Source organism: Rhinatrema bivittatum, chromosome 1 (genome assembly GCF_901001135.1).
Source record: "Rhinatrema bivittatum chromosome 1, aRhiBiv1.1, whole genome shotgun sequence".
Lineage (NCBI taxonomy): Eukaryota > Metazoa > Chordata > Amphibia > Gymnophiona > Rhinatrematidae > Rhinatrema > Rhinatrema bivittatum.
This window is the reverse complement of record NC_042615.1, coordinates 423917555-423934116: the sequence shown is the minus strand read 5'-3', so window position 1 is coordinate 423934116 and position 16562 is coordinate 423917555. Positions and strand designations below refer to the sequence as shown.

The following is a 16562-nucleotide window of genomic DNA, read 5'->3' as shown; positions in this document are numbered from 1 at the left end:
AGGAGGTTGTGTGTTTGGGAGTATGTGGGTATTGTTATCGCTCTCCTCCTCCAGAGGGGAGGCGTTAGTAATCTGTTATCGCTCACCCCGCTAGGAGGGCGGAGTTAGCAATCTGTTCTGCTTTTCTCCTGAAAGGGGGAAGAGTAGCAATCTGTCATGATCTGCTACTCCAGAGGGGAGGAGTTAGCTAGCTATAGATCTGTTAGCGAACTCTGTTAGATGCTCCTATAAGGAAGGAGGTAGCAATCTGTTATGGATCAACTCTCTCAGGGAAGAGGAGTTGGCAATCTGTTCAATGAGACTCTGAGGAGAGGAGCTAACAATAGGTATATTGTACTTCGCTACTGAGATAGCAATCTATCATGCCTCCGTTACGGAGTAGCAATCTGTTATATATAGGCTGCTGGCAAGACCCAAAGAAAGAGAAGTTAGCTATCTATATATTACTTCTGTAAGCGGTGGTAGTGGTCTGTAGTGGTTGGCTCCCACAGAGTGATAGTAGTGTAAGGAATGACCACTTGGAGGAAATGGTGAATCCCTGGGCCGATGGCAGATGACAGCGCCCCCAGGAGGAGATCCTGAGAGGAACCACCGGCTAGGCTAGAATATGAGATAAACAAATAGTTCTTTATTAGACTGGAAGCTGGACCACCAGTGGTGGCAGTAGTGAGTCGCTGTGTCCGGCAAGGCTGTAGTCCTTCTGATACTGGAATTATAATCTCTGGGTTGCTGAGCTGTAGAGACTAGAAGAAGTGAGTAGACAGGGTATACTGGATACAAGATGGTACACTCACAATAGTAGATGTCTGCAATGGTCTCTATGCCACAGAGAGTCTTCAGTACATTCAGGAACAGGAGCTGTAGGCGAGCACTAGTTTCAATAAACAGTCTGTAATAAGAACTCACAATAGTTGTATATGAAATGGCTTCTAGAGTAGAAGACAATCTCTGTAAAGGATTCTAGGAACATGGTCCCTGGTGGAGCGAGTACCGGTTCCTAACTGTAATCTTGCCAATGTAACTCTCTCGATCTCCGTACCTGCGATATCGTCTTGGACGGAAGGGAGTCTTCAGAGTTTTAGGAATGTAGGCCCTCATGGAGCGAGTACAGATTCCTATGTAGTAGAACTCACTGTGTTCACGTCCGCGATCGCTTCCAGGCAATGAGTAATCTTCTGAGTATTCAGGGACGTAGGTCCTCGAGGAGCGTGTACCAGATCCCGTCTTGGCAATCTGAAATCAAGAAGAGAGAGCAGAGCTCCCCGTGGAGCAGGTACTCCTGGTACGTTTGAAAAGGCCGAGCAGTAGAGAAGGATTCCCCTCGCTGACTCAGATCGTTGTTGCAAGTAGCGTGGACTGCCGAAGCAAGTCCTGTTGGAGTTCCTTGCTAACTCGTTAGAGGTTAGCAAACAAAGACCTTTTAAAGTGAAGATGGATGACGTCAGTACGGGGGACGCCCTTGAGGTTCACGCCCTTGCTGGTACAAAGTCTGGAGCGCGTGTGTGCGCGTGCCCTTACATCATCAGAAACATGGCAGATCCGTAGCATCAAGCCAGCCTGGGGACACTGGGACCAATAGGCAGGGAGACGCCGTGGCCGCAGCTGTCCGTCAGAGCCGAAGGGCGTCGCTTCCAAGGTAGAGAGGGTGGAGCGAGGGGTGAGAAGAGGCACGAACGCAACATGTATGTATGAGACAGGAGGCTTTGTGTATCAGAGAGGAGTTTGTGTGTTTGGGAGTATGTGGGTATGTATGAGATAGGAGGCTGTGGGTTTGGGAATGAATGTGTGCATAAGAGAGGAGGCTGTTTGTTTGGGAGTGTACATGTGTGTATGAGAGAGGAGGCTGTGGGTTTGGGAATGAATGTGTGCATAAGAGAGGAGGCTGTTTGTTTATGGGGGAAGTATGGAGATGGCTGTGTATATGTATTCTAAAGGCTTTAGTTGTGATAGAGAGCAAAACTGCATGAGAGAGCTGCACTTAGGGGTAGATTTTAAAAGAAGCGCGATCAGCCTACTTTTGCTTGCGCATCAGACTCAAGCAAAAGTACGCTGGATTTTAGTAGATACGCGCGGAGCCGCGCGTATCCACTAAAATCCTGGATCGGTGCGCGCAAGGCTATCGATTTTGTATAGCCTGTGCGCGCCGAGCCGCGCTGCCTCCCCCCGTTCCCTCCAAGGCCGCTCCGAAATCGGAGCGGCCTTGGAGGGAACTTTCCTTTGCCCTCCCCTCACCTTCCCCTCCCTTCCCCTACCTAACCCACCCGCCCGGCCCTGTCTACACCCCCCCCTTACCTTTGTCGGGGGATTTACGCCTCCCGGAGGAGACGTAAATCCCCGCGCGCCAGCGGGCCTGCTGCGTGCCGGGCCGCGACCTGGGGGCGGGTACGGAGGGCGCGGCCACGCCCCCGGGCCGTAGCCACGCCCCGTACCCGCCCCCAAAACGCTGCCGACACGCCCCCGGAACGCCGCGACGACCGGGCCCGCCCCCCGACACGCCCCCGACATGCCCCCCTCCGAGAACCCCGGGACTTACGCGAGTCCCGGGGCTCTGCGCGCGCCGGGAGGCCTATGTAAAATAGGCTTCCCGGCGCGCAGGGCCCTGCTCACCTAAATCCGCCCGGTTTTGGGCGGATTTAGGCGAGCAGGGCTCTGAAAATCTACCCCTTAATGTGTTTATGAGGATAGTTGAAATAACATTTTATAAAACAAAGTATATTGAAGGAGATGCTTGAAAGCCAAGTAATGAGTGGAACAACAATTGACAGTAGTCTGTAACCACCCCACTGCCAAAGCATTAAGTTTAGTGGGGGTGTCAAGTTATGATCCATGGAAACACTGGCCACCCTACCTATGGGAGGAAAACTATATTTTATTTCAATAGCTGAAATCGCTGAAATTCCCTGGAGGCTATGATTTACTGTCCTGCTTGCCGGTTGGACCCCAGCACTCCCTCCCTTGCTTCATAGTCCTTCCCCAGCACTTCCTTCTCATCTGTAACCCAGGCCACTCCCAGAGCACTGTGATCCTCCTCCTCAGCACACCCTAATCTCCTGCCCTATCCTGATCACAGTACGTATTGCCTCTTGCCCAATCTGGCCTCAGCAGACTCCTGACCCCCCACCCTCCTAACACAATTACAACACACTACTCACCTCTGTTCCTCAGCTCAGATCCAGCAAATTGTGATACTCCACTTCCCAGCCTGACCCCAACACAGCCTCATGCTTAGTGTGTCCCCCAACATGCCCTTCTCCCCTCCCAGCCTCACCCCAGCTCATCTATACACCCTATTCCAGACAAACTCCAGCACTCCCTTCTCTCCCCCAGTCTAACTCCAGCACATCCTGACTCCCTGCCTAATCTTAGCGGTCCTTTTCACTTACCCAGCATGACCCCCCCTACCAATGTTGATCTCAGCACACTCTACCCCTCAAATTGAGCCCAGCACAATCCACCATCTACATACCCTAGCTGTAGCCCAGCATGGTGTGATCCCCCCAGTCAGGGCCGGTGCTAGCATTTTTTGCTGCCCTGTGTGAAAACTTACTGTGCTGCTTCCCCTTCCCCCCGATTCTTTCAGCGTCTGTCCCGGGCCATTCAAATAAAGCCCGTCCTGCAATCTATATTTAAAAAAACTGACAAGATCTCCTGCCCAAAACCCATGGATAAGGAGGTGTATTAGGTACCCTAGGCAAACTTTACAGCCTTGCACACACGCCACCCCACATACACACACACTCCCACCACCCTTTACAGACACACACAATTAAATTATGCATTTATAACAGATTTTACATGAAATAGAACATTCAAGAGTACAGTCTTTGAGGCAAAAATATCACTTACAACATGCATATTATATTTACATGCACTCGTGTGGTTCCAGCCAGAAAACTTTGCAAAAAAGACACTTGGAGCTCCTATGGAATTAGACTTTTTGTAATGTGTATTTGATGTGAGCCTGGCCCTCAGAAAGCAAATGTTGCTTACCTGTAACAGGTGTTCTCACAGGACAGCAGGATGTTAGTCCTCACATATGGGTGACATCATCAGGATGGAGCCCAATCACGGAACACTTTTGTCAAAGTTTCTAGAACTTTGACTGGCACCTACTGGGCATGCCCAGGATGGCACTAACCCTGCAACCAGCAGGAATCCCCCTTCAGTCTTGTTTAAAAGCTATAGTAAGTGCCAAAAAAATAAAATAAGAAAAAACGTAACGAACCCAACACAGCGGGGTGGCGGGTGGGTTTCGTGAGGACTAACATCCTGCTGTCCTGTGAGAACACCTGTTACAGGTAAGCAACATTTGCTTTCTCACAGGACAAGCAGGATGGTAGTCCTCACATATGGGTGAGTACTGAGCTGAGGATGTCCGAGATATGCATCTAATGTACCCAAGACGTGCAACAGGCACAACAATTGGGGTGGAATTTGGTAGAGGGCATCCTGAACCTTAACGGGCAGGTGGAAGGGTGTTGGTACATCAAGTTGCAAAAAGGTTGCGCAAGACAGACTGACCGAAGATGGAATCTTGTCTTCCAGCCTTGTCTAAACAATAATGGACTGCAAAGGTATAGAGAGAACTCCAGGTAGCAGCCCTACAAATATCAGGAAGCGGCACCGACCATAGGTGCGCTATTGAGGTTGCCATGGCCCTGATAGAGTGTGCTTTTAACACGGTCCTGAAGGGGAATGCCTGCTTGCTGATAGCAAAAGGATATGCAGTCCGCTAACCAGGAGGAGAGAGTCTGCTTACCCACAGGTTGCCCCAATCTGGTGGAATGGAAAGATACAAAAAGTTGAGTGCTTTTCCTGTGGGCAGCTGTACGGTCTAGATAGAATGCTAGGGCCCGTTTACAATTAAGGGTATGCAGAGCCTGTTCTCCTGGATTAGAATGGGGCCTGGGAAAGAACGTGGGTAGTATAATGGATTGATTAATGTGAAACTCCGATACTACCTTAGGCAAAAACTTAGGGTGAGTGCGGAGTACTACCCGGTCGTGCAGAAGTTTAGTGTAAGGCAGATAGGTAACTAGGGCCTGTAACTCACTAATTCTGCGAGCGGATGTGATTGCCAAAAGAGAAATCACTTTCCATGTGAGATATCGAAGATCACAGGATTGGAGAGGCTCGAATGGTGGTTTCATGAGCCGACCCAAAACCAGGTTGAGGTCCCAAGAAGGGGTCGGAGGACGCAGTGGAGGTTTGAGGTGGAGCAAGCCCTTCAAAAAGTGTGTTACGAGGGGTTGTACTGAAATGGGTACTGAAATGGGTACATCCCCAACACCTTTATGGAAGGCGGCTACAGCACTGACATGCATCCTGATGGAAGAAGTTTTCAGGCCTGACTAAGTGCCAGAGATAGTCCAGAAACTTTGTGGTGGAACAAGTGAAAGGATCAAGGGACAGTGAGGAACACCTTGACTTAAACCTGTTCCATTTGTAAAAATAAGATTTTCTCGTGGAAGGCTTCCGTGAAGTAATCAGGACACGGGAAACTGGCTCCAAAAGGTTGAGTGGGTGAAGAATTAACCTTTCAACATCCAGGCAGTCAGGGACAAGGCCTGAAGATTAGGGTGTCATAAGCACCCGTCGTTCTGAGTGATGAGAAGTGGGTCCTTCCCCAGGGGAATGTGCCTGTGAATGGAGAGGTCCTGAAGAATTGGAAACCACACTTGGAGTGGTCAGTGAGGGGCTATCAGGATCATGCTTCCCTTGTCCTGACATAGCTTTATGAGAGTCTTTGAGAGAAGTGGAGGTGGAGGGAATGCATATAGGAGACCGGTGGCCCATGAGAGGGAGAACGCGTCTCTTGGTAGTGAGTGTTGGCTGGGAGTGAGAGAGCAAAAGTTCTCTATTTTGCAGTTTTGAGGTGACACAAAGAGGTCTATGTGAGGGTAACCCCAATGTTGGAATATTGAGTCCGCTACTGTGGAGTTGAGGGACCACTTGTGCGGCTGAAAAGTGCGACTCAGCTTGTCTGCCAACACATTGTCCACTCCCGGCAAGTAGGTGGCCCTGAGGTACATTGAATGGGAAAGGGCCTCCACCCATATCTGTGCAGCTTCCTGACACAGGAGGTAGGAGCCCGTTCCCCCTTGTTTGTTGATGTACCACATGGCCACCTGGTTGTCCGTCTGAATCAGGATGATCTGGTTGGAAAGATGATCCTGAAACACTCTGAGAACATATCTGATTGCTCAGAGTTCCAGGAAATTTATTTGGTGTCTGGCTTCCTCTGGAGACCAGGTGCCTTGAGTTTGCAAATTGGCAACATGTGCTCCCTAGCCGAGGTTGGAAGCATCGGTGTAAGGGTTATTTGAGGCTCCGGAGTCTGGAAAGGTAGGCCTTGGAGGAGATTGGACTGATATTTCCACCAAGCTAAAGACTGACGAAGTGGGTTGGTGATGTGGACAATGGTTGACAGTGGTTGAGTGGATTGAGTCCATTGTGACCTTAAGTGTCCACTGCATGACTCTCATGGCCAAGCGGGCCATTGGGGTAACATGCACTGAGGACGCCATGTGCCCCAGTAAGACAAGGCAATGGCGTGCAGTTGAGCGTTGATAAGTCTAGCTGGAGTGCAAGAGAAGTGAGAGCTCGTTCTCGAGGCAGAAATGCCATTGCTTTGAAGGTGTCCAAGTCTGCCCCTATGAATGACAAAGTTTGAGATGGGACTAAGCAGGATTTTGTGTAATTGATGAGAAATCCTAGAGAGATAAGAGTTGTAAGGTAAGACGTAGGTACATCAGAGCAGCTTGCTGAGTGGGAGCCCTGATCAACCAATTGTTGAGGTAGGGGTAGACGTGAACACCTTGAGTCCTGAGAAAGGCTGCTATTACTACAAGACACTTGATGAAAACTCATGGTGCAGATGCCAGGCTGAATGGGAGCACTCGATATTGATAGTGTTTTAGGCCTACCAGGAATCTCAGAAATCTGCGATGAGACGGAGTTATCGCAATGTGCATGTAAGCATCCTGGAGGTCTAGAGAGCAGAGCCAGTCTTCCCTTTGTAGAAGAGGAAGGAGGGAACCCAAAGTTACCATCTTGAACTTTTCTCGTTGAAGGTACTTGTTGAGGACGCGCAGGTTCAGAATCGGACAAACGCCGCTTGACGTTTTGGGGATTAGAAAGTACCGGGAATAGAAGCCGAGGCTCTTTTGAGAGTAGGGCACTGGTTCGATTGCTCTGGATTGAAGGAGGAGGGAGACTTCCTGATCCAGGAGTAGTGTTGTGTCCATCGCTGTCCGACGTCTCTGCTCTGCCCACCTTACCTCGTTGGCGACTCCCTCCGGGGTTGATGAAAGGCTAGCTGCTGCGGCGTCTCCAGGCGTCCTCCTCCAGTGTTCCCGGACTGGCTTGACGCTGCAAGCCACCATGTTGACCAGATGCCTAGGGCGCGCACAGCTCGACTGATGTACCGGTGTTGGCGCGAACCTCAGGGGCATCCCCCTGAGATGACGTCATCAGCTCCAGATATTTAAGGTCTTAGTTTTCGCTAACAAGACGAGTTAGCAAGGGGATTCGCTACCTCCGGGTATCATTGCGGATGGGATTCGCTCTCCGCAAACCTAGTTACTCTGCCTCCTCGGACTTCACTAGAGGTACCCGCTCCTCGGGGGCCTCACTCTCTCTTTTTCTTTTCAGGTCGCAGTCCGGAACCGGTACTCGCTTCTCGAGGGCCCACATCCCGGACCAGCTCCTGAATATGACTTCTGCTAAGAAGTCATCGCTGCTTACAACATTAATGAGTTTCCATCTATCTCTCAGAGCTTTCCATGGGACCAGGTACTCGCTCCTCGAGGGCCTACTGCATTCCAACTCCTGGGCTGCCTCAAGAGACTATGGTGTGAATGTTATCATCAAGGACTTGTTCCAGAACTCTGCATATCCTATCTACTCACTTTCTTAGTTTCTCTACAGCTCAGCCACCTTGGGATCGCTGTTCTAATACCTGAGGGACTACAGCCCAGCCGGGTGCTTCCATCTCACTACTGCCACCTTTGGTGGTTTAATATACTGCTTACTAAGAAGTCTTTGTTGCTTATAACATCAGTGAGTTTCTATCTATCTCTCAGAACTTTCCCTGGGACCAGGTACTCGCTCCTCGAGGGCCTACTGCATTCCAACTCCTGGGCTGCCTCAAGAGACTATGGTGTGATTGTTACCATCAAGGACTTGTTCCTGAACTCTGCATGTCTTGCCCACTCACTTTCTTAGTTTCTCTACAGCTCAGCCACCTTGGGATCGCTGTTCCAGTACCTGAGGAACTACAGCCCAGCCGGGCTCTTCCAGCTCACTACTGCCAACTCTGGTGGTTTCATATATTGTCTAATAAAAGAACTAGTGTGTGTCTGTCTCCTACACTAAGCCTGACCAGTGGTCCCTCTCGGGAGCTCCCCCGAGGGCGTGGTCACCTGCCACTGGCCCAAGGATCCACCCACAACTATTCTAAATAACAGATTGCTATCTTTAGCAACTCCGTTAATAACAGATTGCTATCTCTCAGCTTTAACAACAGAGCTCTAATAACAGACTGATAATTCCCAGCTTTAACAACAGAGCTTTAATAACAAGTAGTGAGTGGTCTGATGTTCCCCACGTCAGCCGAGGTGGGGAATCTGGTGGAATGGAGAGAAAGTTCAAGTGATAACCTTGAGAGATTATGGCAAGAACCCACTGGTCTGAAGTGATTGTATGCCATATGTTGTTGAAATGGCACAATCGACCTCCCACTGGTTCATGCGGTAGTGGAAGCTGGCTGCTGCTCTCTATGAAAGAGTCAAAAACCAGATGCAGGTCCCGGCTGAGGGGCTGCTTGTGTTTTGGCTTACGAGGTTGTCGGGATTGGGCCTTCTCGAAAGGCTTAGTGGAGCGACCTCTAGACAGAGGTGGACAGGACTTCCTTTGATGGTAGAACGACTTTTTGGAGTCCTTCCTGAATGCTTGCTTGGCCGGATATTTAGAAGGCAACAGAGAGTTGGCGAAGAGTCTCATGATGATCCTTGAGCTGTGCCACTGTTTGTTGGATCTGTTCACCAAACAGATTGCTCCAATGCAAGGCAATTCGGACAATCTGTCCTGGACTTCAGGACGTAGGTCCGAAGACTTAAGCCAGGCCCATCTTCTTGCCGAAATAGCAGCTGCAGATACCCTGGAAGCGGTATCAAAGATGTCATAAGATGACCGTATTTCATGTTTTCCCGCTTCAAATCCTTTGTGAACCAGGGCTTGCAGCTGTTCCTGGAATTGCTGAGGGAGAGACTCCGCAAAGTCCTGTATTTGCTTGAATAGGACTCTGTTGTACTGGGTCATATAAAGTTGGTAAGAGGCGATCCGAGAGATAAGCATTCATCCCTGGAAGACACGCCAACCAATGGCATCCAGGAATTTCTGCTCTTTGCCTGGAGGGAAGGAAGAATGAGGTTTTGAGCGCCGGGCTCTCTTTTTGGCAGACTCAACAACCACGGAATGGTGATCTAATTGAGGTTTTGGAACCCTGGAGCTGACTGGACCAAATATGTGGTGTCTGCTTTCCGACTGACTGGTGCCACTGAACCAGGGTGTTCCCAATTCTTCTTCAGAAGATGCAAAAGAACTTGATGGATAGGGATAGAGGTATTTTCTTTAGGAGCGTCCAGAAATTGTAGAAGCTCCATCATCTGATGTCTATCGTCCTGTTCAGTCTGAAGTTGAAAGGGAACTAACTCAGACATTTCCTTCATGAAATTAATGAAGGACAAGTCCTCTGCTTTCGGTAGGGGAGGGTGGTGATGGTAAATCATTGGTGTCCTGGGACGAATCGTCAGTCCATGGATCATAAGGTTCATCACCGGACCCTCCAGGAACCTTAGAGGGGTGGGACGAAGGTATCCCCAAAGGTCCCGGTCTAGGCTCCGAAGGCATCGAGGGAGTCACCAGAGGCATCGAAGAAGGCACCGAGGGCATCGATTGACGGCTCGGTGGTACCGATGGCAGTAACGGTATCGGTGACATCGATGGTTGAGGCATTGGCAGGACTCCCGATGGAGGAAGACGGAACGGTGTTTCTCTTCCCGATGACAGAGGAATTGGAGAGGGCACCGGAACCATTGGTGTCCCCGGATCCATCGGAGGAAAAGCGCTTCCATCCTCGAGAGTAGCAGTGCCAGTGCTACCAGAATGGGACCGGTGGTCGGTTCGGGAATCGGCACCGGCTCCGGCATCAGAGGGATCTGGAATCTTTGCATCACTTTGCCAATGGCCTCCTGAACCATTCTGTCCAGCTCTTCACGGAGACCGGGAGCAATCAGCCCCAGTTCCAATAGGGGAGGAGGCAGAGGCGTAGCCGGAGGGACCACCGTTAAAGGTGGAGTCGCAGCTCCCATTACCCATCCAGGTGAGGGCTGCCTCGGTGACCCGGACTCAGAAAGGGTCGATGCCTTTTCTGGTCGGGGTTTCTTCGGCGGCGGCTCGGACAATGGCGAGGTCGATGATTTGCTTTCGTCGATGGCCCGAGGCTTACGGTGCCGATGCCGATGTTTCTCTCGACGAGCCCCTCGGTCCTGAGGGGGAAAAGAGGTAGTCGATGGCTGGGAAGTCATCGACACTGGATGGACACCGGCTGGTGCCCATCCTGGCGCAATGTAGATGGTGTCGGTTCGGACGACATCGAACTATGGACGGAGTCGGAGTTTGAGAGTGAAAGAGAAGTTCCATCTTCTCCATTCTGGATTTGCGACCTTTAGGTGTCATTAAGGCACATTTGGTGCAAGTCAGGACATCATGCTTACACCCTAGGCACATTACACAGACTTTATGGGGGTCTGTGATGGACATTGTGTGAGCGCAGTCAGGGCACCGACGGAACCCCGACGCCATGGACTTTGAAAACATTTTTTAGCCGCGGTGTGGTCGACAGCCAGTAGGCCGCGAGGGCCAAACTCAACGGGAGTCGACCGGAATCGGGTAAAAAAACTTACCAGAGTACCGCGGAAGTAAAATCTCAATAGGGGGACCCCTGTGGGGTATTAAAGTATGAAGTAATTCCGTGAGGAAAATCCCTGTCAGGAATCCCTGAGAGCTCCTTAACCCACGTGGCTACTGCTGCACAGAAAAAAGAAGACTGAAGGAGGACCCCTGCTGGTTGCAGGGTTAGTGCCATCCTGGGCATGCCCAGTAGGTGCCAGTCAAAGTTCTAGAAACTTTGACAAAAGTGTTCCGTGATTGAGCTCCATCCTGTGATGTCACCCATATGTGAGGACTACCATCCTGCTTGTCCTGTGAGAAAGCCATGAACAAACAGAATTACCTTTACAATATAGTAAACCTTCCATACCAAAACAACTCTAACAACCTTATCTATGAAAAGGCAACACTGAACATATTACACCAGGCCCTAGAACACCAATAAAACTCTTATTAGGAAATAGGCTGATACAGATCCCTACACAGAAATTACATGCTAGCAAAATATCTCACCTCAGTCACATATGCAGAACACAGAGAGACCCTCACCAAATATAGAATAAGGAGATCAGAAAGGATAAACAGAAATGTGCTGAGAACTGAACTGGAACCCACAACAAGTCAGTCTCTAATGCAGAGCAACAGTGGAAAAGCAGAAACATTACCATTCTTCATAAAACATTAAATATATCAAGAAATATAAAACATCATAAATGTATAGTCATATTCATAAAAAGAATATTTCAAACCAGTTAATGAATAGAATATCAAAAATTTCCCAAACACCAAAAAAAATTTAAAAAATCTGATGAATAAAAAATCCAATTAAAAAATATTCTATTCCCCCCCCCCCCCCAAAAAAAATATTTCAAAAGAGCAGAATCATCAAATTACACCCAATAATTAAACCTAATAAGGACTTAAAAATCTGTTCTCCATATCTGGGATCTGATTTCCAGTTACCCTGAGATTGTCGTGGACTGAAGGAGGTAGGGCCGCACAAACTGTATCTTCTCTCTCACACACACGCAGCACAACACATTCATTATCTCACATACTCCCTCTCTCTAACATACACAGGCTGCCTCTCCCTCACCTTCACAGATACATTATGTATGGTGTGTGTGTGTGTGCCTGTGAGAGTCTATATGTGACACATATAGGCTCTCACAGGCACAAAACACACAAGCTCTCACAGACACGCACATAGGCTCTCACACAGACACACATACACTCATAGGATCTCACACAGACATACACCCATACACACATGCACACACAAACAGGCTCTCACTCATTCACACATACATATAAGCTCACACACATCATGGTCTCCTGTTGTCTTCGGGACGTGGTGAGATGAGTTCCAACATGGCCCGCTGCCTTTCTGCTGCTTCAGCAGCTATGTCCACGCCGGGAACCGGTTACCGGACCAAGGCACACCTCTGAGGGATCTCAGAAATCACCTCAGGAATTCTCAACTGGGAGAGGAACCCTTAGGTATCACCGCAGGAGAGCGGGGCTTGATCTTCCTTTAAAAGTGAAGGTAAAAAATGTCTCTCTTTGGATTAGTACTGCAATCCCACTAACACCGTGTTAGAGTGGGAATAGCGTCCACATCTGCTAAGGAGATGGAGAGATACTGAAGAGCTGAAGTCACTGCAGGGGTATATCTAGGGTGATATCAGCTTTGAAACTTGACTCAGCTAGCAGAGGAACAAATAATCCACTGGTCCTGAGTCCATCTGGCTACACACTCGGAAATGAGATTTTTGTCAGACAGTACTAAAATTTACTAGTGTTCCAAATGTTCCATAGCTAATATTTGTACATATTTCTAGTTGCATGATGTTTTTCCTGTGGCATGCTTTTGCTTCATATAATTACAGAAAACTAAATCTAGGGGAAAAAATAACCAGTTTCAAAAATATGCAAACAAACTGACTTGCAGGCTCTTTTTTTTCTACTTTTATTTGCAACAGAAATTTGACCCTTTGAGAACTCAGACCCAATTCTTGTGTTTTGTCTCAAAGTTAACCAATCATTCAGTTACTTTCTCCATCCAATATGGCTTTTTTTATTTATATAGTCAAAACCATACTTACCAAGTTAATGTATACAAAAATCCCAATATAGATCCTATTAGCTTGAAATCCGTAGAAAGGCATGCAAAGAATGGGTAATAGGAAAGTCCCACCTCAATCCCACCAATTAAAAACACAAATGCTGAAAAAGAAGCAAAATGTTTGGGTTAGCCTGTTTTTATTTAAATTTTTATTTTCATTAGTGTTTTCAAGGGATTCATGCAACAGTATATTTAGGAGTTAACGCTAAACTTTGGAGATGACTGGTTTTGTTATACCTTTTATTTATGCGGTCTGCCTAAGAATTAAGCCTAACTAGGGATACATTTATACAGGATTAAACTGGAAGAAGTGTGCTTTATACAAGCAGAGATTCAGAAGCGAAGGTAGAAGTTTCTCTTCCATTTCTCATGACTACGCACTCAGTACCCAAGCCTGTTCCCATTGCTCCTTTATTTTTTTCATACTACACCCAAAAGATGTCTTATAGGCAGTGCTTATTGTTTTTTTTAGAAATAAAGGTGCAGATACTCAGATGCAGGGTGGGGAAAATCAGAGCAACTGCATGTTTCCCCACCCTATTAATTTTATTTCTTTCTTTTCCATTAAAGCAAATGGGCTCCCAAATTGGGGGTTTCTGAATCATTTCTTTCTTTCTTTTTTTTTTTTTTTAAACTTTCTCTTTATTGATTTTCAAAAATTATACACTTCGCTACAAGAAAATTGGTACATCACTGAGAAAACAAAGAAAAGAAAAATACATCAAAAAAATTTAACCCAATAACAAGCAAACGATTTCTAGTTTTCTCAAATTCACCCATTAGACCCCAAGCTTGGGGGGTGGGGTAGCTGCACATTAAAGGAGATATAAAACTAGCAAAATAAAGGAAATAATGTCTTCTCTATCCGGTTATTTCAATTATCATGGATTATTAGCACTGTTACTCAATAACTTTAAAGCTTTTTTTGCATCAACAAAGTCTTTCAATTGCTCCGGTTGAAAAAATATATAACTATCTTTATTATGCTTTACAATGCATTTACAGGGGAAGCGTAGGAAAAATGTTGCTCCCACTTCTAGAGTCTCTTGTTTTAAAGCAAGGATATTTTTCCTTTTCAGTTGGGTCGATTTTGTGAGGTCTGGAAATATTCTGATGCGTGAACCCATAAAATCAGAATTGGCTTTCTTGAAATACGCCCGCATCACATCTCCTTAGTCTTTCTCATTAAAGAAAGAAATTAAGAAAGTTGACCTCTCTATGATTTCATAGGATGATGATTCCAGAAATCCTGTTAGGTTATCCATTACATTTGGAACAATCTGCTGCTGTTGGATTTTTCACACCAGAAGAAAATAAACTTTATCAAGGGGTGGGGATTGATCCAAGGAAATTTCTAGTACTTCTGCGAAGTATCTTTTAACCATCAAACGAGGAATTTCCCCCATCACCCTGGGAAAATTTAATATTCTTAGATTTAAATGTCTCGGTGCGTTCTCTATATTTTCAGTCTTGCGATTTAAAGCTCCACAATCTTGAATTATCGTTGATTGAACTTTCTTTACTTGCTTATATCATTTTCAACATTCTGGAATTTCACTATCACTTCCTGCTTATGTGACTCAGAGTTCTTATTCATAATTTCCATATGAGTTGCCAGCTGGTTAATTTTCTCAGAGCGGTCTACTAATGACTTTGCCATTGCCGAAGTTAGTGTCCAAAGAGAGTCCAGTGTTACTACTTCCGGTTTACCCAATGTTAATAACTCACAGGGACAAACAGGGGTCACAAAGACAGCGCTCTCACCTCCTGTACTAGCGTCCTGTCCTTCCCGTCTGTTCAGATCTCCTCCTCCAGTGAGTAAATCTCCGATTCCCTCGGAGGGGTGCAATTGCCCTTCCACCGATGTCTCCCCCTCGGCCCGACTTCCTTGGCTAACCAACTCTGGGTTTATGCTCGGGCGAGGAGTCGAGGTTGCTCTTGCAGATGGGGGTAGTCATTCATCCAATGGGCTGAGGGATATTGCTTCCAAGAAGGGTCACAGTCTCCTTCCTTTGACCCAGCAGCCAGACCTCTCATGCCTGAATTTACCGGCTTGACCGCACACTGCTCGATGGTTTTCTGCCTCAGAGGTATTGTAGAAGTCGAGGGGTAACTTCTAGTCTTCCTCTTTCGTTTTGGTGCTATTTTAGCAAGGTAATTCTCTATTGCAGGAAAATAAATGCCGGCGCTGCAGCAACGTGCGTCTCAACGAGTCGCCATCTTGACTCCACCCCTTCTGAATCATTTCTAATGATATGTATGGATAGTAGAGATTTGAATCGGAACCAGAATCGGTTCAGATTCCGGTTCCGATTCACATGTGGTTTTTTTTTCCATCGGGCCCGATTGCGGTTTTGTTTATCGGCTGCGCCCGAGCCGATAAACAAAAAACCCACCCCGACCCTTTAAATCTAATACCTTAGCTTCCCCCACCCTCCTGACCCCCCAAAAACTTTTTATAGGTACCTGGTGGTCCAGTGGGGGTCCCTGGAGCAATCTCCCGGATACCGGTGCCATTGGTCAGCCCCTGTCACATGGTAGGAGCACAAGATGGCGCTGGCCATTTCATGCTCCTACCATGTGACAGGGTCCGGCCAATGGCACGGATACCCTGTCACATGGTAAGGGCAAACGGCCATCGGCGCCATTTTGATTAGTGGCAGCCAACGGCCCGGGAGCGGGAGATTGCTCCAGGGACCCCCACTGGACCACTAGGTACCTGTAAAAAGTTTTTGGATGGGGGGGGTCGGGAGGGTGGGGGAAGCTAAGGTATTAGTTTTAAAGGGTCGGGGTGGGTTTAGGGGTTATTTTTGTGTGCCGTTTTTCCCGCCCTCCCCCAAAACGATAAGAGAACCCCCACGATCCATATCGTGGGGTTTTCCTATCATTTTGGGGGAGCTCCCGATTTCTGATGATTTTGAAAATATCGTCCGATATTTTCAATCGTCCGAAGCACGATTCACATCCCTATTGGATAGATATCATCAGAAAGATGAAGGCACTCCAATGCATCAAAACTATGCCAACTTGGCATCAAAACTGCATGAATAGCCAAGGACCAGCAATGACTTTGTTTTGTATTGTGATTGTTTAATTTACGAATGTTTTTTTGTGTGACACACAGAGCTATTGTGAATAGGTGGCATATAAATATTTTAAATAAATAAATAATTGGGACGAAATGCTACCAGCTGTGTCAGGAGTTCTCTGGGTCAACATCAGAGGAGCAAAGCAGCAGTTAGAGTGGTCAGAACACCCCAAGACTTCAAAGGTGGATCAAATGACACCAACAGTGGCATGAACCTTCCAAGGCTGCACGAGAGGGGAAAAGCAGCACCAAGTATAGCAAAGAGGTAATCAAAATTCCCACGGTGCAGAGTATGGGTGTAGTATCACAGCATCATCAAAAACCCCAAGGCATATGAAAGGAGCAAAGAGAACAAAAAATAGTTGTATGAAGAGTCCAAAGCAGTGAAGGCTCCAA

The 16562-nt window shown here is 47.5% G+C and overlaps 1 protein-coding gene across 1 annotated transcript in view; it reads right to left on the bottom strand.

Moving 5' to 3' along the window:
* LOC115096851 (stimulated by retinoic acid gene 6 protein-like) overlaps positions 1–16562 on the bottom strand; it is a 225523-nt gene that overhangs the window by 166417 nt on the left and 42544 nt on the right. The window contains exon 5 of the mRNA XM_029612056.1: positions 13059–13179. Coding sequence (XP_029467916.1) covers positions 13059–13179 — 121 coding nt within the window. The remainder of the gene's footprint in view (positions 1–13058; positions 13180–16562) is intronic.